The sequence below is a fragment of the Hipposideros armiger genome, unplaced genomic scaffold (genome assembly GCF_001890085.2).
Source record: "Hipposideros armiger isolate ML-2016 unplaced genomic scaffold, ASM189008v1 scaffold_62, whole genome shotgun sequence".
NCBI lineage: Eukaryota > Metazoa > Chordata > Mammalia > Chiroptera > Hipposideridae > Hipposideros > Hipposideros armiger.
Genome location: NW_017731412.1, coordinates 423,538 through 448,959, shown reverse-complemented (window position 1 = coordinate 448,959; position 25,422 = coordinate 423,538). Strand labels below are relative to the sequence as shown.

General features: G+C 36.6%; 1 protein-coding gene across 13 annotated transcripts in view; it reads left to right on the top strand.

Moving 5' to 3' along the window:
* Positions 1-25,422, top strand: part of ATXN2 (ataxin 2) — an 81,694-nt gene that overhangs the window by 35,283 nt on the left and 20,989 nt on the right. For 5 of the 13 annotated variants that reach the window (XM_019641608.1, XM_019641610.1, XM_019641601.1 and 2 more), the window contains exons 5-18: positions 925-942; positions 3,787-3,911; positions 6,296-6,387; positions 6,867-7,064; positions 8,392-8,570; positions 10,404-10,649; positions 13,277-13,459; positions 15,277-15,474; positions 15,866-15,973; positions 16,499-16,569; positions 18,382-18,686; positions 20,166-20,229; positions 20,710-20,862; positions 21,241-21,307. In XM_019641608.1, coding sequence (XP_019497153.1) covers positions 925-942; positions 3,787-3,911; positions 6,296-6,387; positions 6,867-7,064; positions 8,392-8,570; positions 10,404-10,649; positions 13,277-13,459; positions 15,277-15,474; positions 15,866-15,973; positions 16,499-16,569; positions 18,382-18,686; positions 20,166-20,229; positions 20,710-20,862; positions 21,241-21,307 — 2,007 coding nt within the window. The remainder of the gene's footprint in view (positions 1-924; positions 943-3,786; positions 3,912-6,295; positions 6,388-6,866; positions 7,065-8,391; positions 8,571-10,403; positions 10,650-13,276; positions 13,460-15,276; positions 15,475-15,865; positions 15,974-16,498; positions 16,570-18,381; positions 18,687-20,165; positions 20,230-20,709; positions 20,863-21,240; positions 21,308-25,422) is intronic. The other 8 variants (XM_019641612.1, XM_019641609.1, XM_019641603.1 and 5 more) reach the window with 7 other exon arrangements.

Below are 25,422 nucleotides of genomic sequence, written 5' to 3'. Positions count from 1 at the left end.
TCTGTAACTGCCCTATAACTGGGAGCTTCTGCAGGAAAAGGCAGGGATTGTATCTTAGTCAAATATGAACCCCCCAGCTCATCCAAACTCAGTGATACTTAATAAATGCTAAAAATGGTCTCTTGGTTGTGACATTCGCACCCACTGTAACTAATTCTCTATTGTGTATAGATTGGTCCATGTATAACTGATGGTATAGAATTGTTAAAAAAAAGTCAACGTTTTAATAATTGATCAAAACAACATTATTGAAATAATTTTTTATAATTTAGAATTTCAGTGTTTGAGAAAAAGCATATTTAATTGAGATGAAATGGATAGCAGAGGATTTTGGTGAATACCTTTCTGGAAGCATATTTGAGGGTTTCTGATGTTAAGTCTGAATGATTTTCAATTTCATCTAGCTTTATGTCATTTTGTAGTTTTAATAAATTAAAATTTATATTTACTAATTTATAGTAGTATGTCATTAGTATTTAACTTATGTCACCACTATTCTGGCCCTTTAAAACATTCTCAGACAACTTTGAGTGATTTTTCAGAGTCATAATTGACTGAGAGGTAAAAGGAAAAAACGAGGAGCAGAGCACCTGTCCTGTTTCCTGGGTGTGGGGCTGATGGATACCCATGAGAGGGGACGTATTGGTTGAGACATTTCTTTCCCATCACCACAAGGTGGCACTACTGGCCCGGAATCACTGGGTTTCTGCCCAGACTCAGAAGGCAGGGAAGGTTTTGAGAGCCTCCTGCTGTGGGGGTAGCATTAGAGGGGTTGGGGCCTAGGAACCAATAATCTTTTCCTTATGTTGTCTAGAGATCTTTGTAAATTGGATGTTTATAAGGCAGGGAATGAAGCACATGACGAATTTATATCTATTTTATCTGATAATTTTTATTGTTTTTCTTTTTTTCTTTCTGTACCAGTAGTTCCTTCAGAAACAGGTAACCTTTTTCTAACAGTCACTCTGTGTTCTTGCATCTTGCTTTTATAATGCTTTTGTTTCTTACCATAAAGGATAATGGAAAATTAATATACTCTGACTTATGGCATTAGAAAAATCTGCATGCAAATTCCCACAATTGCAATTAGATTATAGCCAGTTGACTTACTGTACTTTGCAGAAGTTCTAGCTTCAACATTGTACTATTTAATACCAACAATGTTTTTCAAAAATCCAAACATGGCTGTTAATAAAATATCACTTTCAGAATTTACAGTAGCGAATATTGGTAGTAGTGTAGAGTAGAATATCCAGGTGTTACTTCCTTCTAGCTAATAATACAGTGTTGGGTTGAAATACAGTATTTATGACCAGGGTTTCCCCATCATCCTGACACTATAGTCTCATTTTGTGCTGATTCTCTTTTTTTTGCACATCTTTCCCTAAACTCTTTACTTATCTTTAAAAAGGGACTTTCTTTTGGAGAAATTTTAAAGTCAAGGAATATCATTCCTTATTAACCGAAACCCACTTTTGCGTTTTTTCCTTCCCCCATTTCTGCTTTGAAAGAAAACCATAATGCTAAATAACAGCATGTGAATAATTAATTCCTTTTATAAGGTTGGTATTGTAAAAAGAAGATTTAAAATAAGAATGGATTGCAAGTAGGTTACTTAATAAATGGCCTCTTAATACAACCTAAACTGATCAGCAGAGTGAAACTTGGCTCAGTATTAGATGCTTGCTTTTCCACCTTGGCTCATTCAGGGAGCCGTTCTGATTTTGTTTAGAATAACACTGATAAAAGTGTATTTAAAGTATTTTCCTACTATATTCCAATCTTTGAATTTCAGGGTAGCTTAGGTCAGTGTTAGTCTTTCCTACATACTCTGACATACATACACACATCCTGCAGTGAGAAAAAGTCCATTTATGTAGTTCTGTGAAAAAAACCTCTTGCTGCTTTGAGCTTTAATTTAATATGGGAATGATCAGAGTGTTAGCTTTAATGCTGGGTTTCCATCTAAGTAAATGCTTTATTCACTTTAATATATGCTTTTCAAAAACTAGTCTGATTAAAACATTAATAGGATCTTAAATATAAATTAATAATCCTGTTCTTACAGAAGATAACATTACTGATTTGGAATTTTCCTGTAGTTTAGTTTTCTGTTGTAGTTTTATGAGAATTAAAGTAGGGGATTTCAGCATCCTAATATAAGTTATTATTTGATGTTTTCTTGGAGCATTTCACATTCTTGGAAATACACATGGCAAAATTAATTTTTACCAAGAATTTGTGTAACTTTAAGAGCATGCAGAGTTGGATTTTACTCACGTGAGTGTCATGTAAAGCCATGTTTTTATTTTTAGGGCCATCAGTGGCTTCCAGCTGAAGATGGCATTCTGAAGATAGCATCAGTTTGTTAGAACCTCTTAGAAAGCTTTTCCAAAATGTAGTCATTTTCCAGTGAATAACTCCATCCTTCTCCCAACTGAGGCCTGCTGCTCTGGGGATCCCCCTTGATACGCTCTTGGCTCTTATCATTGTTAGCAGTGGGAGCCATGCTGCTGGTAGAGCAGGCAGCTAAGCCCATTGGTGCAATTAATGCTTTTATTCCCAACACACACACCCTTGCATACACACCCATCTACGCCTAGTTTGGGATGAGAGGTGGTAAGAGCAAGCTAGGTTTGCAGTGCCGTGCCCAAATTTACTGCCTTGAATTTCTTATATTGACATCACCTTGCCCACTTAGGGAACTAATGATAGTTAGAGAAGCAGCACCAAATCAGAAATCCCTTTGGAATTGTCCCTTGAAGGGGACACAGCTGTTGATTCTTCCCTTCCTCCTCATCATTGGTGGCTGCTTTTGCAGTAAGAGTGAGGGCACAGTGGCTGAAAGCCAGTACTCTTAGCGGAACCAGATCAACAGAAATATCACTGCCAAGCCCTGTGCTAGGTGATACCCTGTGGGTCCAGCCATTTAAATGCAAGCCTCTATCTCCAAAGCATTTTCCAATGCTCTCATTGCTCCCTTTATTTAGCTGGGTCCTAACTCCCAACTAGAGAAACATTTCTTTTGCTGGATAACAACTGTGAGATAGACAGTTCCTGTCGGCTGAACATGCTGGTTCCGAGTTGCTTTCACAAGCTAGTGCACCTCAGTAACATTAGCAGAGGAGGAGAGGACAAGAAGTGAGAAAGTGTTAGGAGGTCCAGATAGGCCTGCCACCTGAACCTTCCAGGGACAGATATCACTGTAGGGCTGAAATTTATAAGTGGCTATAGGGAAAAATGGGTTCTGTGAAGAGATGGGTCACTTAGAGTGGCTTCAGTTCCTAATGGCAGGAGTATGTTAGGATACTGATGCCTGCATATAGACATGGATTCGGAAAGTTAAAAAATCTTTCCATGTTTGGCTGCAGGAGCTCTGAGGGTATATCTAATTACTGGGTCCATTAAACAAAAGAGATCTTGTTTTAGATGGATTGATAGAAATTTTCTGGATTGCTTCTGAAACACAAAGTAATTATTTTTAATATAGTTCAAAGACTTGTGAATACATTAAAACATTTCATGTGGCTTAAAATTATATGGAAAAGCATACTTTCATTAATAATCATCTATGATGCCATTTACTGAATTAAGTTTTTTGAAGGTTATAGTATTAGAAGCATTACACACTCAAAAGTATACTGTTAATGTTATTCTTTCTATATCAGAAATTCACTTTCCATAATTATTTTTTAGCATACATCTTTCTTGATAATTTATATGTGTATAGTGTAGTCCATTGTCTGGTTGGTTGTATGATCTCTCAACCAGGACTATCCTTTGCAGATGCTTTTACTGATTCTGCTATCAGTGCTAAGGTGAATGGTGAACACAAAGAGAAGGACCTGGAGCCCTGGGATGCAGGTGAACTCACTACCAGTGAGGAACTGGAAGCTTTGGAAAATGACGTCGTAAGTTAAACCTTTGGCTTAGTATCAGACTGTGGCCATGTAATGTGGTACGGCCTCCTATCACTTGGTTTTAATTTAAGTATGTTGTTGGTGTTGTGACTATATTTAAAGCAGCAGTCTTAATGTGTTAATACTTTGTAAGCGGGCATTTTTCTCTATACGATGAGTTTACTCGTTTCCCGCAAACAATGTTAATATAGACACACACACACACAAAAAACCCCTCTATTCCCCGGGCAATAATACAGAAAAATGTTTCTTTGGGATGCTTACGAATTATTTCTGAGTTTTTAGAGTAAGTCATAATAAGCAGCTTACAAGTTTAAATTGGAAATCATGAGAAAGTAGAGATGCCAGCATATTTTGCTTTGAATGCTCTGCTGAGTAAGGCAGCTTAAGGCAAGTGGTGTCTTAATTATCTGTTGACTTTACCTAGAGGTGAGGTGGAAGTACAACTTTTAGGTTTGTCTGAGGACCATGTACTAATTAATTATTAAGGTATATAGTTAGGTAACATTAGAATTTAAGCAATAAGTAAATTTCTTGGTCTTAAACTTAGGATCGTTCTCCACAAAAATCTGTTATTTCTAAAAGCCTCTTAGCATATATTATTTTTACTTTTCCCATAACACATCATCTATAAATCAGATGCTTAATAAAGACGATCTTTAGGATTCTGTAAATTATGTTTCTGTAAAGATAGAAAGCAAAGTCTCTTGCCAAAAATGAGTGTTTAGGTAGCAAAATTTGAATCAGATGAAGAATCTTCCATTGAATATTACAGAGAAGTCTTTATAACAAATCTGTGTTTGATCTTTAAGTCATTATTCAGTTATAAATACACAGGAAACACATGATTATTTGGAAATGTGTAGGTAACACATTATTCGTTTTCAGTCCTGAAAAAATTGTATAGAACCTAATGCAAAGGTTCCCAGGTCTGTGTAGTGCATCACCTGTATGCAGGACATGGAGACAGGCATTCCTTTTTATTGATAGGTGGATAACTTGGTAGATGCTTTCTAGAGAGCATCCTGGCAATATTTATCAAAATCTAAAATACATATATACTTTGGTCTAGCAATTCTACCTCTGAGAATTTATTTGTGCCCTAATATATCCATAAGATATGCAGACATGCAAAAATTATGTATGAGGATGTTTTTTGCAGCAGTTTCTAGTAGTGAAAAATTGGAAACATCCTAACTGTCCGTCAGTAGGGTGTGAGTTAAATAGATTTATTGTATCTCCATTGAATTGAAATACTCTGTGTCCACAAAAAAGAATAGTATTCTGATATGGAAAGAGATCGAAGACTTAAAAGAGAAAACAAATTGCAGAACAAGAAGAACCTATTTGAATTTTTTAAAAAGAGAGCTGACTCTATTCTTATGTGTGCATAGAGAATGTCTGGATTATGCCCAAGAAGTTAATGGTGGGTATGCATACTGGGATTGGAAGATGGGTACTTTTTATTGGATGTCTTTCCACATGGTTTAGATTTTTTGCATGGAGCACATATTAAAGTAATCTTATAGTCTCCATAGGTCACTGATTTCCTGCTCATGTGTTAAGACTAAAGAGTTGCTTTGAATTACATTATAGTTTTATCTGGAGTAGCACAGAAGAACCCAAGGTTGATAGATGGCCTTAGAGGCAAGCTTTAGTGTTGAAGTTGCCATCAACATTGCTTGGGTGATTGTGTGTCCTCTCTTCTGAGATAGATAACGGTTATGTACAGGTTAGGTCATCAAGGCCCAGAATTTCATTGCTGAGGACCCACAGCTGCTAATGGCAAAGCCAGTTCTAAAACAGCTGTTGTGACTTTGTCCAGCAATTAATTGCCTGTTCACTCTGTCATGCTGCCTTCCCTTTGAGCATGCCCAGGAGGAAGGGGAGGATGGCAGGGTCTAGTACTGTGCTCCCACCTTGAAATGGTGATGCAGCAGGGAAAGCTGTGTTTTCCCCCAAAACACTAGAAATATTTTTGGCTGTCAAAAAGCATCCCTCGCCTTGCACTGACATGATGATCAGTCAAGTCAAGAAGGTTTCAGGTAAATATCCTATAGAAAGATGGCTGCCAAGGAGTAGGGAAAGGAGAGCATCTTAACCTGAAGGCTTACTTTATGAAGTAACTAAAATGTTCTAAACTTTTACTCATAATCTGTCAAATAATTGTTTTATATAATTATTTACCAACTTGTGGGGGCCAATATGTAGAAGAAAAGTTTTTCCTGAAAACATTCCTAAAGGAAGGTTTTGCCTATTTTTTTAAATTTGCTAGATTTGCTAGTATGATATTGTTAATGTAGATATTGAGTGTAACTGAATTAAAGAAGACAAATACTTTGTCATTTTGAAAAATGAGCTTCGTTTTCTTCTAGTCTAATGGATGGGATCCCAATGATATGTTTCGATATAATGAAGAAAATTATGGTGTAGTGTCTACATATGATAGCAGTTTATCTTCATATACGTAAGTTTTTAAAGTTTGCTTTTATTTTAGTACATTTGTCTTTGATTTTCAGCAACTTAAAGTTTAAGTTGAATAAATGTTTCTGTTGGAGTTTAAATTAAACAGTTCTATGAAGCAATATCCTGTTACTACCTAGGCCGATGCATTCCCTTTGAAACAAGAAATATGTGTAGTTTACCTACACCCTAAATTTATGCTCTAAACAAATTTTATTTTTGTTTTTAAGTCGTAAAAACTCCAAATTTGCAAATGTAGAGTTTATGCGGGAATAGTCAATTCAACCAGTTTTGGGAAAATTAGATCCTTCTAAGGAAAAGATAAAATAATTCAAAATTTGATTTATAAATAAATAGATCACTATAACTCTTACAGTTTTACCAGCATTTCAAACTGTAAACTCTTAATAGTTGATTGTGACAGATACATAAGTTTGACATTAAAATATACTCACTTTGCTTTTTCTTTTCCTTATGTTTCAGGGTACCCTTAGAAAGGGATAATTCAGAAGAATTTTTAAAACGAGAAGCAAGAGCAAATCAATTAGCAGAAGAAATTGAATCAAGTGCCCAGTACAAAGCCCGGGTGGCCCTGGAAAATGATGATAGGAGCGAAGAAGAAAAATACACAGCGGTTCAGAGAAATTCCAGTGAACGTGAGGGCCACAGCATAAACACTAGGTATTTAAAGGAAATCATGATGCAGTATTTTGGATACACAACTCAAGGTCTGTTTGAGAAGGTGTATGTTATATTTCATCTTCCTTTAATGTAGCTTAGGCAGAGAATGCAAATGGAATTGGTTTAAGATTCTATTAGAGAAAAGATTATAGTAATCTTGGAAAATAATTTTCAAGTGTCAGCCAAGGGTGGATATACATTGATGAGCAAGCAAAGGTCTGGAAGAGCTCATTTAGATTAGAGGTGTGTTCAAAGTGCTAGCAACATTCAGGGTGAGGAGGAACTAGCATAACCTGTAGGGTTAGAGGAGATGACATTTTGTGCTAGGGTAGTAGAACTGTCCGTCACTCAGAGAAGTAAGAATTCCTCACGTGGTGAAAAGACATGTGAAAGAACCCAGCTAGCTGAGGAAAAGGCTCGTTGTTTCATGTGTCTGGGATACAGGGTGCAGTGGTGGCAGCTGGTGATAGGAACTGAGGTAGTAAAGGACTTGGTTTTGTCACACTAAAGGAATTCTGGAACATTGAGAACTGGCTGAAACATGGAGACCAGTTAGTGTTTTGAAATAGGTCAGGTGTGAGAACTTGGCAACCAGCTAGACCAGGGCTGGTGATAGAAACGTTAGAAAAATCCAGGGGTGACCCGGAGGTGTATGTGATAATTAAGTGGATTGATGATTGTACTGTAATGGAAATAGAGAACATGGAGCAAGTTTGAGGGGAAATACAATGAGTTCATTTGTAAAATTTATTGCATTTGAGAGGTTTGCAGGTCTTTCATTCATTCTTAAATGTGTTCAGAAGCACCTACTATATAGAGTAAGATAGACATCCTATCTTCAAGACACTCACAGCTTAGAATCTGGTGATTTGAATTAAAGTGTTCAGTGGGAGATATTGAGACAGTGGGACTGGCAGTTTACATTTGGGATTCATCATATTGCTGAGATTGAAGCCATGAAAAACCCAATGGATAGGCCCAGAGAGAAGCGATCTCAGAAAACAAAGTAGAGAAAGCCAAGGAAAAAGACAGTTTCAAGAAGACAGACTATGATTGATAGAATCAGCCATGAAGTGGCCACGTAGGATGAGGATGAACACACATCTGTTAAATGTTGTGCTTAGGAGGAGAATCTGAGGGAAAGGAAAGGACAGAGGCTGGAACTCAGGGTAAGATGGAAGAACAGGGGTGTCTGGGAGTGAGGCAGTTTGGTTAAGTGTTTAACCTTTTTATAACAAGCACCTTTATGCCTAAATTACTTTTAGATTTGTTTCATTGGCCTGGTACCTATTAGGGTAAAATGATTTAGAGGCTCTCTCATTTTCAGGGAAAATAAATATATTCCTCCTGGACAACGAAATAGAGAAGTCATATCCTGGGGAAGTGGGAGACAGAATTCACCACGTATGGGGCAGCCTGGATCGGGCTCCATGCCATCAAGACCCACCTCTCACACTTCAGATTTCAACCCGAATTCTGGTTCAGACCAAAGAGTAGTTAATGGAGGCAAGTATTTTGACCAGATTTGTCAATGTCGTTTATCAAATATATATAGTTTTCTAAGTATTTGCAAGTTTACATAATTAATAAGAATGTGCACACCTTTTAACGATTTCTGTGGAGTAGTTTTTGCTTCAAAATTATTTAAATTTGCCTTTGTGGATATCAAATTAGAAAAAATTAGTATGTGATTGGAATGTATTTAGCATGATGAAATACTCATGTATTATGTTAAAGTGCTAAATTTAACCAAAGACATTCATTTGGCCAAAAAACACTCCACATGTAAAGAAATTGGAAACTTTGCATAGGCTTTCTCAATTTTAAAAACACTAAATGATAAAATTATTTACACGTAGTTTATATGGAAAATCCTGATCTGGGTGAAACACTCAGTGGTTAGTATAGATTTATTTTCCTTTACTGTTTGTATATTTACATTCTGCTTACTAAAAGAAAGGATTTGGGGTAACTTGGAATATAAGACATGACCAAGAGTCACATGAAGAAAATGAAGAAAGAAATGTGCTTTAAAAAACAAGTCTTAATGTAAAGGTTGATATTGCAGTTTAGCTTAAGTAAAAGAAACTTGCATCTTTAATAGGAAGATTTTTTTTTTTTTACTGTACCTCTAAATCTAGATTGAAAATAGCTCAGTGGTCATGGATCTTTCATATAAGTCAGAGATACTAGACCAGCAGTACTGTAAACAGTATGGAAATGTGGCAGTAATAGCAATAGTATGTTACTAAGGGAGAAAAATGGGGCTTCTATTTTAGGTATCGAAGTTTGGAAAATTAGAAAAATAGAGAACACTAAGTTTCCAATTTCATTTGTTTTCATTGAGTCTCCAGAATTCCTCTCCAAATGAACACTCTTGAGTATTTTCTATGCTTAGTGGGGGCATTTGAAATTTCTTTGCTCATTGAGTAAAGAATTTTAGTTGTTCATGAACAGAATTTTCAAAGTAGAAAACCTGAAGGGGGCTAGGAAATGTATGATACTCAAGTGTGTGGAACCCTAAGGGGAGGAGACCTGGGCTATTCCCTAATATTAAGGTAAGTGAAATGTTACATGTTAGCTGTATTTTGACTTGTGCATATCCATCATTGTCAGTTTATTTGGCATGGACTGCTCTGTAGTTGCATTGTTTATTAAGCAGTCTCTTAGATAAGTTAATTATCTCCTAGATAAATAAAATGCATAATTATATAGAAGGTCCCCCTTCTTTTTCTATTTGGTAAGATTGAAATGTTTTTTTGAAAGGGTAATGAATATTAATTTTTGTCACTCCTGTGACTAGAAAATAGAAGTAATGTTTTATTTCTACTTAAATGGACTTGCTTTAATAAGATTTCAAACTGAACCTTAGGTTCAAGTATAACTAGATGAAAATCACAGATGGTTATGAGAAACCAGCATTTTTAATGGGATATATAATATCTGCTGCTTATTTTTATGTTTCAAAAGCTAAAACTAATGTAAATAATCTTATTCCTGAGTGTTGTGATTTATTGTGTGAAATTAGTATATGCTAATACTCCTTTTAATATTGATAACTGAGAAACAGTTACAGAAGCAGGATTAATAGGCCAAGTCTTAACTGTCTTCTTCAATAGTATGTGTAGATCCTAATTAACCCTTTGGGAACGTGTATTCATTTAAACAGATTTAATTTTAAGGAGGTTAAAGTAAAATGTGAATTTATGTCAGTTTAAGTTATGCTAAAACTTATCACAAATCAAATGACTGTCCTCAAAGGGTTAAAATGTACAAGAAATCATTTTTGTCATTTTACTTTTTTTTCTGTTTACTTTTTTCCCTCATTTTTTTCTTTAGTTTTTATACTTTCCTTCATATCATTTGTTCTGTCAGGTGTTCCCTGGCCATCGCCTTGCCCATCTCCTTCCTCTCGCCCACCTTCTCGCTACCAGTCAGGTCCCAACTCTCTTCCACCTCGGGCCGCCACCCCTACACGGCCGCCCTCCAGGCCCCCCTCGCGGCCATCCAGACCCCCGTCTCACCCCTCTGCTCATGGTTCTCCAGCTCCTGTCTCTACTATGCCTAAACGCATGTCTTCAGAAGGTACAATACCACAATTTGTTCATGTTTTTGTTTGTCTTTGTTTAACTCCTATGTGAGTTTATAATTACAAAATAGTTTCCTCTTCATTATTTGATAACCTATAATTTCCGTGTTTTAACTTTAGTTTATTAAAACTGTTTCTATTAACCTTTTGTTCATTAGAGAGAAATTTGATAAATGCTGTGTGACGCTATGAACTATCCTCAGTTGTAAGAGTGGGGGATTATCTCTGCCTGGTGTTGATGCTCCTTTACAGCCCTGGGTTTTCTCCCTCCCATTTACAGTGTTATGAAGTGGTTAATGGTAAACAGTGAACTGTCTTCACCCATCCGGGGACTGACCGTAGAACCTGTTATTATACAGCTTCTTGGCCAGGGTACTAGTGAACATACCTGTTGGCCATAGGCAGGAGTGGTGGTTTAGGGGTCCTTTTTGAGAGGGACATTCCATGCAATTGGGCCTTTGTGTGTCAACCCTTAGATTACAATACAAAGTTTTGTTTTTTGTTTGGGTAATTAAGAAAAGAGCCTTGCAGTATTTTATAGTGAAAGCCTGCTTTAATCTGGAAGAGGTCCTTGATCTAATATAAAATTGTTAATAAAAGCCATGTATGAATTTTAATCTTTAAGTATTTTTTTTGCCCTTGTCAAAAAAAAAAATTCTGTACTGTTCATTCAGTATTTGATGCTAATTCACCATTGCAACGTATCAAATACATAAATGTGTTGTAGAAAGGTCACATTTTAATTTAAATACAGCATAAATTAAAAACGTGTTTTCTGAATGATAATGTTCTTTTGATGTTTAGGGTATTTGTGTTAAAATTTTAATCTGATTTGTTTATTAAAATTGCAGTTGATAAAGCTTATGTTGAGACAAATACAGTTTTCTGGAGTGAAGTGCTTCCCTGGGGAAAACTGTTGGCTGTTTTTGATAAATTGTCACCATGCAGTCAGGAAGATCATGTGATCTTGACTAAAGTGGTTAACCTTCAGCAGCATGTTGCACTGATTTCCAAGGTTACTTCCTTATTCAAAAGTGCCTGTAATGGTGGCCACTAAACAAAAAGTTAAATTCTGTTGAAGTATTCATTACGGTCCATTGTTTGAATAAGTGATGTTCATATCACGAGAATATGTTAGATTTAACAGGACTCCTTAGTGAGTGAGAACGTCTTCACTACAGTAAGCTGTAAGGACTGCTTGTGGACTGACTTCACACAGAAGTATACCTTCTGCTTATTCAGGGATGCTGCATTTAATTTTTCTTTTTAAGTAATGTGAATTAAAATATGTTTTCTGGTCATGGAGTTAGGTGACACTGAAGCATTTTTAAGTGTGAACTTCAGAATTAAAACTATTAAATACAGTGAATGGTTTTCTGAGCTTAATACAGGGGAATACATTTTTTTCTGTAAGTATTTGATATATTACCAAAAATAATGAGTTTTTTTAAAGTAACAATGTAATTTCATTGATCTAGGCCAACCTACTTTCTCAGCCTTTTTCTAAAAGGGATGTTAAAAAGTATGTAAACATGCAAGTACCCTCTTAAATCCTTCTTTGATATAAATCAATCATGTTATTTTATACACACACACACACAGTTGAAAACTATAATATATAAAATTAACATTCTTTTTAAGACTGTGTCCATGATTCAGTTCCTAATGAGGACACACATTAATTTAACATAAAGAGTGGCAGCCAGGTGAGGGCGAGGAGCCTGGATTTTGACATTAAGAATGAATTTTGCCAAGTGTTAGCACTGCCAGGCTTCTCTGGTAAGAGCCATTCTGTCCAGTTTTCACCTGACTGTTTTGTTTGAAAGCACAGCAGACTTCTTTAGAAATGGAAATTGCTAATTGGGGTGACAATTAATGAGGTAGAATTTTGATAATTCATATAGTGCAAATTTCTTCCCCAAATGTCAATTATTCTGGTCTTAAAAGTTATGCTTTTTAACAGTGGAATTTTCAGCGCACAGTCTGTTAATTCTGAGAAACTGCTTATAGGCTAGGACTGTTTTAAGCCATAGGTTGTAAAATTGATCACCATGGCAGAAGAGGTAGATAAACTAAGATTTTGAAGAAATTTAAGAAGTGTATGTACATACATTTCAATAGTACAAAGATATATAGGGCTTAATAATCTTTTGTTTAAAAATGTTTTTTATAGTTTTAAAAGTAATATAGAAAATTTAAGGGAAAAAACTAAAAGTATATGGTAAAATTGAAAATTATTCCATCATGTTGCCATAACTTTTGTTAACATTATATTTATTTTTATATGCTTACAAATAATGGATATAGGTTAAACAACTTGCAAAAACCTTTGAAGAGTTATGACATCTTACTTGATTTCCTACCACCAATTTCATCCCTCCCTTTCTTTAAAAATAAGGGGAAATAAAATAAAATTTATTTATAAAACTGTGTCATTCTACAAACTAATTCTGAAGGAATATAGTCAAAATATGTATGGCTTTTTTTCGTTTTCTTTTTTTTTAACCAAGGAGAAACTGAGAGAGAATGGGGTGTGTGTGAATGGGGTGTTTGTATATTTAGCACAAAAGTAGTACTGATGGACATTGTGGCATTTATGTGATGTTCACTGTTCCTTTCTTAGGGCCTCCAAGGATGTCCCCAAAGGCCCAGCGACACCCTCGAAATCACAGAGTATCTGCTGGCAGGGGTTCCATTTCCAGTGGCCTAGAATTTGTATCCCATACCCCACCAAGTGAAGCAGCTGCTCCTTCAGCAGCAAGGACCAGTCCCGCAGGGGGCACGTGGTCATCAGTGGTCAGTGGGGGTAGGTAATGCTTGGCTTGGACGTAATGACAGCATTCATTTTGTAATTCTGCTAGATATGCAAAGGGCTGAGCTCAAGCTCTGTTTGAGGAAGTATAAGTGTATATATTAAAAATGGAATAAAAATGGAGTAACCAGGAATTGGAAAACTTATGTTTATTCTGGGCTCTATCACTTACTGCTACCATATGTTAGAGCAAATCGTGTGATCATTCTGCATTTCAGTTTCCTCATTGAGTAAAATGATTTTTACCCAGTCTACTTTATGGACTTGTTAAGAGATTCATATGATAGTCATAAGTATAAATGTACTTCTTAAATAGTTTTATAAAGTACCACTCAAACATTAAGTCAAACACAATGCATAACACTGTTTGGAGGGACCATATTTCTTATCTTGTTAGCAACTTGATTCATTCCACAAACATTATTTTGGGCTTATAGTGTTGTTCTTTTTTTTTAACATCTGTATATGGGATTAATTCCTTTATAAGGAATATCAGACATGAAGGGCCCAAGTTTTATTTGTGACTAGCCTGAGGAATGTGCTGACAGCAGCTATGAAAGTGTAAAAAGTACACTTTGCCAGTATCTTACAATTAGGCTAAGACTGCTTTTGCTACTTAGGTTTTGCTTCCATGATACCTGTGGAGAGTTATTAGAGCATGCCCTGACTATGGCTTTTGGTCACAGCCTATCTTAATCAGTGCATAGAACCTTTAAAAGAAAAAAGATCTTTAAGCTCAACAAACAAAAATATACCCAACTCATAAATCTCTTCCGTTGATATACACTGCTCAGCTTCATGTATGCATAATTATATTGTAAATTCCTTTGTACTTTCTATTTTCTTCTTTGGTCTTCAATTATAAGGAAATAACAATTCAATTAACAAAATAGAATTTTTAAAAATATTTCTTCAGTTGCACCATTAATCATTTGACATACTCAGATGATCTGGAAATGAATTTTGAGAGTAAAACATGATTATAGAAATGAGAGAGAAAAGCATAGTTGTTAGAGATACACACAGAACAGTGTTACAGGTTTGCTCTTTATACTAATTTGAAAAATGACAATTGTTGAATAATAGTTTTTTTCATGACCCTCGTGGCTTAAAAAAAAAAGAAGAACCACTAACATGAAGCAAATTAAACAGTTTTCTCTAAATCTTTGAATCTGAGCTCCACAAATGTTATACTGGAATATGAAACCTACTAGATACTTATTTTGAAGTTGTGACATATGAACTCCTCCTTGGATTGTCTTCCCCTTTGGGTTACATTGAATGCTTGAGTTCCTTAATGACTGCAGAATGGATCTTATGTGGCAAGAAAGAGCATATAGGATCAGCTGCAAGCTGCTAAAAGGTGTTTGAGTTTATTATTTGAAAGAGAAGTGAATAAGTCTGCTTCTTAGGGTGGTTTCCCCTCCACACATACAGCTTTTTTAAAGAAACAGTTTTACTTTTTAGTAGAGAATGTTGCTATATTTATTATTTAAAGTGGCATTTATCTTGCCTTAGAAATGCAGTTGCTAACTTCATTTAAAGTACTGCCCTTAGAATTAATAAATTTAGTTGGAAGGAAAAACTACAGTTGTACTTAAGTATTAGTAGTTGCTGTTTTTCAGCTATTTGTATTCTCAATTACCACCGCTCTTCCTAAGACTATGGAAAAGAAAGCAGGGTGATGGGATAAAGAGTTATTGGGAATGGGGGTTGGATAGGACTATTTTGCCTAGATCTTCAGAGAAGCCTCTTTGAGGAAGTGACATTTGAGCTGAGAATGTAATGGATAACATTTCTTTTTCTCCTAGTTCCAAGATTATCCCCTAAAACTCACAGACCCAGGTCTCCCAGACAAAACAGTATTGGAAATACTCCTAGTGGACCAGTTCTTGCTTCTCCCCAAGCTGGTATTATTCCAACTGAAGCTGTAGCGATGCCGGTTCCAGCTGCATCTCCTACGCCTGCCAGTCCTGCATCCAACAGAGCTGTTACCCCATCTGTTGAGGGTATGTAAGAAAGGGCTTCCAGACCCATAAGGCCATTTGTGAAGCACATACAGTGTTACACGTTTAACATTACCCGAAAACTGCTATGTTGTTTTTTTCATAGGTATGTATTTGTGTGCACATGTAAAACTTTTAAGTAAATGAAATTAGTTCTTTAAGTAATACTGCTAATTTCTTATGTGTTACTCTTGAGTGTTGTTAAGGTTAACATTTATGGGTAATAAATATCACTATAAATAAAATTATTTGTGTTTCATATGTCTGCAAAAGAGAAAAGCTTCTTTAAATGGATTTTTTTTTCAAAAACATAGATCAAAATAGTTGAATATTTTCCCATTTTACTTTCCTAACTTCTATCTAACTTTGAATTTTTAAAAAAATTATCTTCTAGCTAAGGATCCCAGGCTTCAAGATCAGAGGCAGAACTCTCCTGCAGGGAATAAAGAAAATATGAAGCCCAATGAGACATCACCTAGCTTCTCAAAAGCTGAAAATAAAGGTTAGAGCTTTAAAAAATCTTTATATATTGGGTTGTTGGAAAAGTCATGATGTATTTTTTCTTTTTTTTTTTGTTTTTTTGTTTTAGCTGAGCCATCCTGCTACCTATTGGTAGCTTAGCAGCTGCTCAGCTCGGGCTGGCATCGAACCGCTGTTGCTCAGAGCTCAAACTCTTGAGCGAGCTCTTAACCAACTGAGCCACTCGGCCGGCCCTTATGATGTATTTTTTCTGTTTTTCATTGCAGAAATGCTTCATGACTTTTCTGATAAACCAATATAACTGTAGAAATAGAAAGGAGTACGTCTGATCCTCATGCCTGATACAGAGTATTTTTGGTTATCACTTTTTCTTAGTATCGTGCATATTTACATGCATAATTTGACAAATGCCAGTCTATACTTAATATATTGAAATTGTTATTATTTTCATAATAGAGCTTGTTTTCATTTCTAACATCCCGTCCTAAAAGAATTTTAAGTTAAAGATTAAAAATAAACCTGTATCTAATAGTTGTTAATTTTACAGGTATCTCACCAATTGTTTCTGAGCATAGAAAACAGATTGATGACTTAAAGAAATTTAAGAATGATTTTAGGGTAAGTGTTGTGTTAAAATTTTTAAAAATAAATATTAAACATTACTAAGCATTTTTATATCATCCATTTACAAAAATGCAGTTCATTGTGGGGAAAAAATAAGAATCTCAGTTTTTCCTTAGGTTTTGTACACTGCGGTTAAGAAATAATAGCAGAATGCTCAAAAGCATGAATTGTGCCTTATTTTCCCCCTTTATAAGATGACAGTAATAGCATCTATATCAAATAGGGCTTTTGTAACGACTGAATGAGTTTGAAGATAGTTTAGAACAGTGTCCAACCCATAATGAGTACTGTAGATATGTTTACCATTATATGAATAACAACAAAAGTTCCATTTTTGCCTCACTCAAAGACCCCTGTGATAAATATTAAAGAAGTCTTCTACAGAACAGCTGGTCTGTGTAGCCCCTACTAAAGGTTTTTGTGAACAAATGCTGGCTTAAACATTAAGTGCCTCTACTGTGACTTAAATTGTTACTAGGTCCAAGTAAACAGCCTGTCATTGGCAATGCAGTGAAGCTTGAGCTGCCCCTGAGATGATGAGGCTTGCCAGGACGCCAAGGGCCTCGTAGTGAGACTTTGACATTGGCTTGCCCATCCTGAGGCAGAGGATACAGTGTGTCTTTCTCCAGCCTTGAGGCCCCTTCTGCTGTGCAGCTGCTTTTCCAAGTGCCCAGGGCTGCGCTCTGTTCTCATTTCCACCTTGGCTGCTTCTACTTGCTGCCCTTTTCCTTTCTCTTTCTTGTCATTTCCTTCAGCTGTCCCTGTGTTCTTCTGTGGACTATGGCATCTTACGTCACCCTCAGGCTGTAGTACCCCTGATTTCTGGTCTGCAATCTTAAAAACCCCATCACTGTTTCACTCATGTCTTTGACTTCTGCTCTCCTTGTGGGTACTTGTGCTTTGCGGTTTCCTCCTTTACTTCCGGTTAGAAGGTTGAAGTGACTGACATGTCTGGTCACGTCTCCCTCTGAATCCACCTACTTCTGACTTTCCACGAAGTCACTTCTCGAGGCCAGGCCCAGGTCATTACGCTAAAATGGTCTCTACATTCTCACTTGCCTCCCTCCAGCTCATTTTCCATAAAGCTGCTGTGCTCATCTTTGTAAACTAAATTCTGCTTAAAATTCTTCAGTGGTGGCTCATTATCCTGAGAATGAAAAGCTAGAGTCATTAGCATAGCTTTCAAGTTCCTTTATCATCTCCTTCCTCTTGGGTGAGTTTGTCATTTCTTGACTTGCAAATGTGCCCACCATTTAATCCAGCCACTAGTGTTCTTCTGTTTCACAATGGGGCCATCTTTTCCCTTTCCCTTGAATTTTTAAACATTCCATTTCTTTTGCTTAGACCATTCCCTTTTCCAAGCTTCCCCCTCCCCCCAGAATCTTTCACACTTTAAACTAGATGACACTTCATTGAGAGACCTTTTTTTCCTGTGAGTTGCCTTTTCCTATAGAATCCCATAGCATTTTACCCCGTTTTGTTAAGTGTCTGATCTCACACAGATGCTAAGCTTTGGGAAGATAATAACTATTTCATATTTTCCATACCCAGATGGCACAGTTTCTGACATATAGTAGGCACTTAGTAAATATTTAACTTTTGAGGTTAAAACACTTGAGTGCTTAACTGATTATGATTGTGTTGTGTAGACATTCTATTGTTGCCTTATAAAGATACTACTCTTAAAGTATGAAAAAGCTTATTCAGTATGTTTCATGCTTACAAATAATATTTGCTTATGCTCACGAGAAAATTGATTACTAGAGTTACTTAAAATATTTAAGTATAATTATTTCCTTTATTTAGTTACAGCCAAGTTCTACTTCTGAATCTATGGATCAACTGCTAAACAAAAATAGAGAGGGAGAAAAATCAAGAGATTTGATCAAAGACAAAATTGAACCCAATGCTAAGGATTCTTTCATTGAAAATAGCAGCAGCAATTGCACCAGTGGCAGCAGCAAGCCGAACAGCCCCAGCATTTCCCCCTCAATCCTCAGTAACACGGAGCACAAGAGGGGACCTGAGGTCACGTCCCAAGGGGTTCAGACTTCTAGTCCAGGATGTAAACAAGACAAAGATGATAAAGAGGAGAAGAAAGACGCAGCTGAGTGAGTAAACCTGACATTTAGCACATCCTGTTACTTATTTCACTTTTTCTTGAGGTGTCCAAGGCTTTCCAACTCCAGAATCTATCTGGACTTTTAGACTGCTTAATAAGTAGCTCTCAATTTACAAGTAACTGGTCTAAACAAATGACATCTTAAGTAAATTAGGTCATTGGACCCTATACTCTTCTGTGCTCATTTTTGCACCGTAAGGCAAAAAAAAAAAGACTGGACATAAATAAAGGCTTTTTCTGTAAATGTACAGGGAATTGAAAAATGACTGGCTTTTGGGACCTATATCCCCTGGATATTAGTCAGTATCCACTTCCTGGCTGTTCTGCTAAGAGTAAGAACTGCCACTGCCAACAAGAGAGAGGTATCTGGGGGCCCCTCCGTGGAAGTCATCATGTTTTCCATCAGAAACAATATTTTAGTTAATGGTTAGATATGTTAAGATAGACTTAATTCTGCATATCCAACATATTATCAATTAAATGGACTTTTATGGTCTCGCCTTAAAACCTAAACTAAGCACTATTGATTTATGTGTTCTGGGTTCCATACAGCCCAGTTACAAATGAACTTTTGGAATGCAGCTTGTAGTTGGAGAGTGCTTATTCTTGATGTGAGGCAAAACTTTTTTTGTTAGCCATACTTCTTCCCAAGGTATTTTATGTAGGAAACATTTTGTCACATTAAAAAAATACTACATGGGGGCCGGCCGAGTGGCGCAATGGTTAAGAACTGGCTTGGGACGCCAGAGGGCCCCAGTTCGGATCCCACATATGAGGGCCAGTGACACTGCCCTCTACAGCTAAGATGCTGAATAACAGCTCAACCTGGAGCTGGGCTGCCGTGAGTTGTCGGCGACGGCGTAGGCTGCAGCCCCGGCTGCAGTGGGTTGCCATGGGCTACTGTATGTGGCCAGCAGCCTCAGTGAGTGGTCGTCCAGAAGCCGGCGACTGATGTGTCTCGCCCGGGAAGAGCGCAATGATGGTGCCAACTTGGGCCAGTGAAGCAACGTCCTCCACAACTAGACTGAAGAACAAAAGGACAGCAACTTGTCTGTTCCCCTTCCCCCAATTCCCCAGCACTGTTCCCATCCTCCCAGTTCCCCAATTAAAAAAAATAAATACTACATGCTAAAGAATTGGTATATTAAGGATTGCTTTTAAGGATATTCTGTAAGGGGCTACTATGTTTTCAGTTCAAGTATTTGTTGATTGACTTTGAGAGAAGCATTGTATATTACACTTTTTAAAAATTTGTCCTGTGTTGGCCAGTTTTTATTAGATTGAGGAGTGGGAAATAATGTATGTAAGTGTTTTAATAAAGAGGATTAATGATTTTCTAGAAAGAATTGTTTAAAGGTAATATATGTTTACCAACAACCAAAAAGGAACTGTCATGTATAGAAGGCTTTAGAGAAACGTAAGTTCCATGCAGATTTCACTGACCTTTGTAATTTTTGTTCTGGTTTAGGCAAGTGAGGAAATCAACATTGAATCCCAATGCAAAGGAGTTCAACCCTCGTTCTTTTTCTCAGGTAAGTTTATTTCCTATTTAAAATCATCTATCTTCTAAAAAAACACAAATTTTTATTATTAGTAATATTCCTTTTCTCATGCCTGACATTTACATTCAGTTACAGTATGCTGAAACAACTTTAGTTTAAGTTCCTTTTCTTATGGTCATTAATGAATATTTTTGAGCAGGAGAGATCCTTGTTTTGTCATCAATTAGATGTAATCTGGTGCGAATCTTTCAATCTTTCTGACTTGGAATTTGAAGATGGTTGCTAGCTAGGCTCTCAGGTTTATAGATACACTGTTACTGTTATTCTACTTTCTACCAAAGTGTTTTTCTTTTATTTGAAAAATGTGAAAGTTTTTCTGTAAGATTTTTTTTTTCATTAAAAAGGTCTAATTAAAAATGAGTAAAACTTAAAAAGGTGGGGAAAATCAGTCTTCAAATTGCAATAATAGGTAGCTTTTCACCTTAAGATAGTTGATTTTTGTTCTTGTAGCCAAAGCCTTCTACCACCCCAACTTCGCCTCGTCCTCAAGCACAACCTAGCCCGTCTATGGTGGGTCATCAGCAGCCAACTCCAGTTTATACTCAACCTGTTTGTTTTGCACCAAATATGATGTATCCAGTCCCAGTGAGCCCAGGCGTGCAAGTAAGTCATAGAATTTGATGCTCATTTACCCTCACTAGTTATTTGTACTTGATACCAAGCACTCTGTGAGGCAATGAGGATGTAACAGAAGTATTTGACAAAGGGAAGGCATGCAGTGATGTGGTGTAGGTGTGGAATGGGGTGGGGTGTGTCAGTATAAGGACCTAAACCTGAGAATGTTTCTGGTGAGAAAGATGGTTTAGATTTACTGTGGGGTTTGTCCTTTTAGCTATGAGTGTGATTTAGTTTTTTTAATGACTCAGAATCAGGAAACCTCAGAGCTCTCTCTCTTAGCAATGTGCAACTAAGAGAGAGTCGTAAAATACATTCATGTTATCTTGAGAGCCTAATCATCATTTTTTTTTTTAATCCCTCAAGCCTTTATACCCTATACCTATGACGCCCATGCCAGTGAATCAAGCCAAGACATATAGAGCAGGTAAAGGTGAGAATAATCCTGCCTGTGTTTGCTTGTAGTCTGCATGCTGCATGAATTAAGTAAGTCAATTTATAATGAATAAGTATTTGGGATTCAGCTTTGACTCCTGTTGAGGTTGTCCATTGACTTTTGATGACCAACATTATATAAGGTATTCTGATGCATTTTTTATGAACAAAAACGGAAGGAGAAATACAGTTGTGATTGTTTAGGATCTTCAAAAAGAGTAATTGAATTTTGAAGTTTTCAATGCTAAATTTGAAAAGGTTTGCTAAATTAATTTACCAAAGTTCCTGACCTTATTTTATCCTAACATAAAATCCCTCCCGAACCAGAATTTCTTTTAAGAACAGAGAGAGCAGCTCACTTCAGAAACCATCAAAATTCTACTACGGGGATGTTTCCTCATCTTTAAAATGAGTGTTTTATACTCTAGCATCCTGTACTTCTGTGATTAAAGAGCCTTCATAAAAAAAAAAGAAATTATCTTAAAAAGAAGTCTTTTAATGTTGAAAAATGCTAAAGGGTTCCCTTTTTTGCCATCTAGGTAATTGAGAACAATTACTTGCTATTTATTTTATTGACACAATAGAGAGTTGAATGACTTGTATAAAAATGACACTTCTCAATGCCCGGTCTTATACTCCTGACATAAAAATTTCACTTCTTATATTAATAAGTTTTCTTCAGTGTTGTAATTTTCTGAATGATAATTAAAACTTTTAATGGTTTTTATTTGTTTTTACAAATATGATATACTTTATCTTTGCCTTAGAACATTGGATCCTGTTGAAAGAACTCTTAGATAATTTAAAGTTACCTAGTTATAGGATTAATCTTATGCTGAGGGCCTGAAAAATTCAGGGAAGAAAAAAATTTTCTAGTGCTATTTTGAATGAGGTTAATATTAAGATGTTCATGTATTGCTACCTGGTGTTGCTATTTTAGTGATCACTTAAAATAGTGCAATGGGAATGTCTTTATGTTAAAATATAAAAGATAATTGCAATGAAAGCAAGCACTACAGTACAGCTCTCTGATGTGAGACGTGCACTTTAACTTCAGGAGACACTGACATTTTGATAGAGAGGAGAAATAATATACTCCGAGGGTACCTCAGTCAGTTTTATAGCGGTGTTTCTAATAAGAAAGAACAGGTGCACTGCAAAGAGCATCAGCTGTAAACAGGTGATATACTAAGGAGATAGGAAGTGATTAGATACTGCTGGCTTTGTCCATCATTCAGATTCGATAATTATCTAGATTGTGTCATATTTACTTCAGCTGTGATTTGTTTCTTTGCTTAATTATTTAAAACAAATCCCAGACATCATGCCATTTCATTGCTACATACCTAGTATCTATCTTTGTTTTTTTGGTTTTTTTTAGCTAAGCCATCCTGCCACCTTTTGGCAGCTCAGTGGCTGCTCAGCTCAGGCTGTGAATGGAACCGGCGACCCTGTTGCTCAGAGTTCGCACTCTTGCGCAAGCTCGGTCGGCCTTCTATCTTTTAAAAGTATGGAAATTTTCCTTAGCTAGAGTGATTAAGGGCCCAGGTGGTGATAGCCTGATTCTCCCCTTTTCAGTTGTCAAGTTTTCTATTAATCTTTCATCTAATTCATTGATGATTGATGCTTAACATCGTTTTTTAAATTAGGGATGTGGGTCTCAAGTTTTAGTGTGCATCATAATCACTTGCAGAGTTTGTTAAAAATACAGATTATTTGGCCCCACCCCAGAGTTTCTAGTTCAGTGGATTTAGGGCATAGCCTGAGAATTTACATTTCTAGTGCAATTTGTAAAACCAGTTCCCAGGTGATGCTGCTGATCTGCGACCATACTTTGAAAACAACTGCAATTATGAGTTTGAAAACAGTGATTTTTTTCTCCGTTAGCTAGAATTATTCTGTAAGGGATTCTACTTTTCAACTAGGGCTATTTGGTTATCCCGAAATAGTTTGTGCAGAAAAGTTAGGGTAAATACTTATATTTAAGTGCTTAAAATTGGCTTAAGTGCCAATTTTCAGTGAGGAGTTGGTGCCTTTGTTTCTTTCAATAGTGTCCAGTGAAATTGTTTTTTGGATTTTTTTTTTTAAGGGTGCATGGGGCTCTCTTCCCCCCCCCCCTTATTATTATTTTTAAAAAATTTAAATGCATAGATTTTCATAAACTTTTATATATTCACTGTGTTTTATTCAATTATTATTTTTGCTACCCCCATTGTCCTATCTTTGATAAATGGCAATCCCTTCAGATTGGCTCCTCCGTCCGTTTTCTTTTTTTACTCACTGGTTTCTGATAGCTTCCATATTTTCTGCTAACAAATAAGGTGTCTCAGGCCAATCTTTTTCTAACCCCAGATCTGAATCAGTATTCCTTCAAGGCATCCTGATTCTTTTTGCTGGGAAAAACAGTATTTCGAAATCATTTTCTGTTCATTGGATGTGCATATTGCTATTGAGTTATTGCTTCTGGGCATTTTAGTGGACAAACCTAGAAAATACCACTTTTTCTTTTCAAAAATTTAGATCTCCATATGGATATATCCAATTCAAGTAAACATTGCAAGGTTTTTACCGTGACCTTTTGCTTGTATCTCTTACACTGAAAACCTTATAAAACTAATAACTGTATTATCTATTTTTAAACAAATTACTACAAAGCTTAGCTTCCAAAAACAGCAAACAGGTATCATTTCACACAGTTTCTGAGGGCATTAATCCACCCAGCTTAGCCAGGTGGTTCTGCCTCAGAATCTTTTATGAAGTTTCAGACAAGATGTTGGCTAGAGCTGTACTTATTATATCTGAAGGGTTAACTGGGGCTGGAGGATCTGCTTCCAGATTTCAGAGCTATTGGCAAGATACGGTGCTGGGCACAACATGGCAGCTGGCTTCTCCCAAAATGAGTATTCAGAGACAAACCGGCCTGAATGAAAGCTGCAGTGTTTTACAGCATAACCTTGGAAATGACGCACCATAACTTCTGCCATATGCTATAGATCACACAGAGCAAACCTGGTATGGTCTTGGAGGGGACTACCCAAGGGTGTGACTAGCAGGAGGTGGGATCATTGGGGGCCATCATAGAGACCGTTCTATTTACATTTTCCTATAATGTGTCTAGAAGAGTTTCAGAATATTTGTTGTCTAATCATTAGATTACAGAAAAGAAAGATTTCCTTGGAGTATTACCTTTCCTTAGTATCTATTTCACTAAGTATTCTTTTAAGTGCCAGATCATTCAGGAGGAGTCTTGCTTCCATCCGAGTCTTTCATTTGTACTTTCTCTCAGCACTTATATCCCAGAAGGTGGATCATTCCTTCCATCAGCAGCAGTAATCATTTAGAATCATTTTCTGTGTACCTCAACAATGTTTCTTTTTGCAAGTGTAAATCTGTTTTTTGCAAATATACATTGTTTTTTTAAAAGTTTTATTTAGACATAATTCACACACCATAAATTTCATCTATTTAAAGTATACAGTTCACTATACTGTTTTTAGTATATTCTCAGAGTTGCTCAATCCTTACCACAGTCAATTTTAGAACATTTTCATCACTCTAAAAAAAGAAAGCCTGTACTGTTTAGCAGTCACTCCCCCTCTCCCCAGGCACATACACTCATAGCCTAGCATACTGATCTCTGTAGATATGGATATTTCATGTGAATGAAATGATACTACTACACGTAGTCTTTTGTGACTGACTTCTTTGACTTAGCATGTTTTCAAGGTTTCATTCTTCCTGAAGCATCTATCAGTGCTGCTGCTTTTTTTTTCTTTTTTTTTTTTACATTTTTTTATTGGGGGATGGGAACAGACAAGTTGCTGTCCTTTTGTTCTTCAGTCTAGTTGTGGAGGATGTTGCTTCACTGGCCCAAGTTGGCACCGTCATTGCGCTCTTCCCGGTAGAGTCGCCGGCTTCTGGACGGCCGCTCACGCTGGCTGCTGGCCACTCATGTTGGCTGCCGGCTACACATGGTAGCCCATGGCAACCCACTGCAGCAGGGGCTGCAGCCTAAGCCATCCCCGGCGACTCACGGCAGCCCAGCTCCAGTTTGAGCTGTTGTTCAGCATCTTAGCTGTAGAGGGCAGTGTCACTGGCCCTCATATGTGGGAT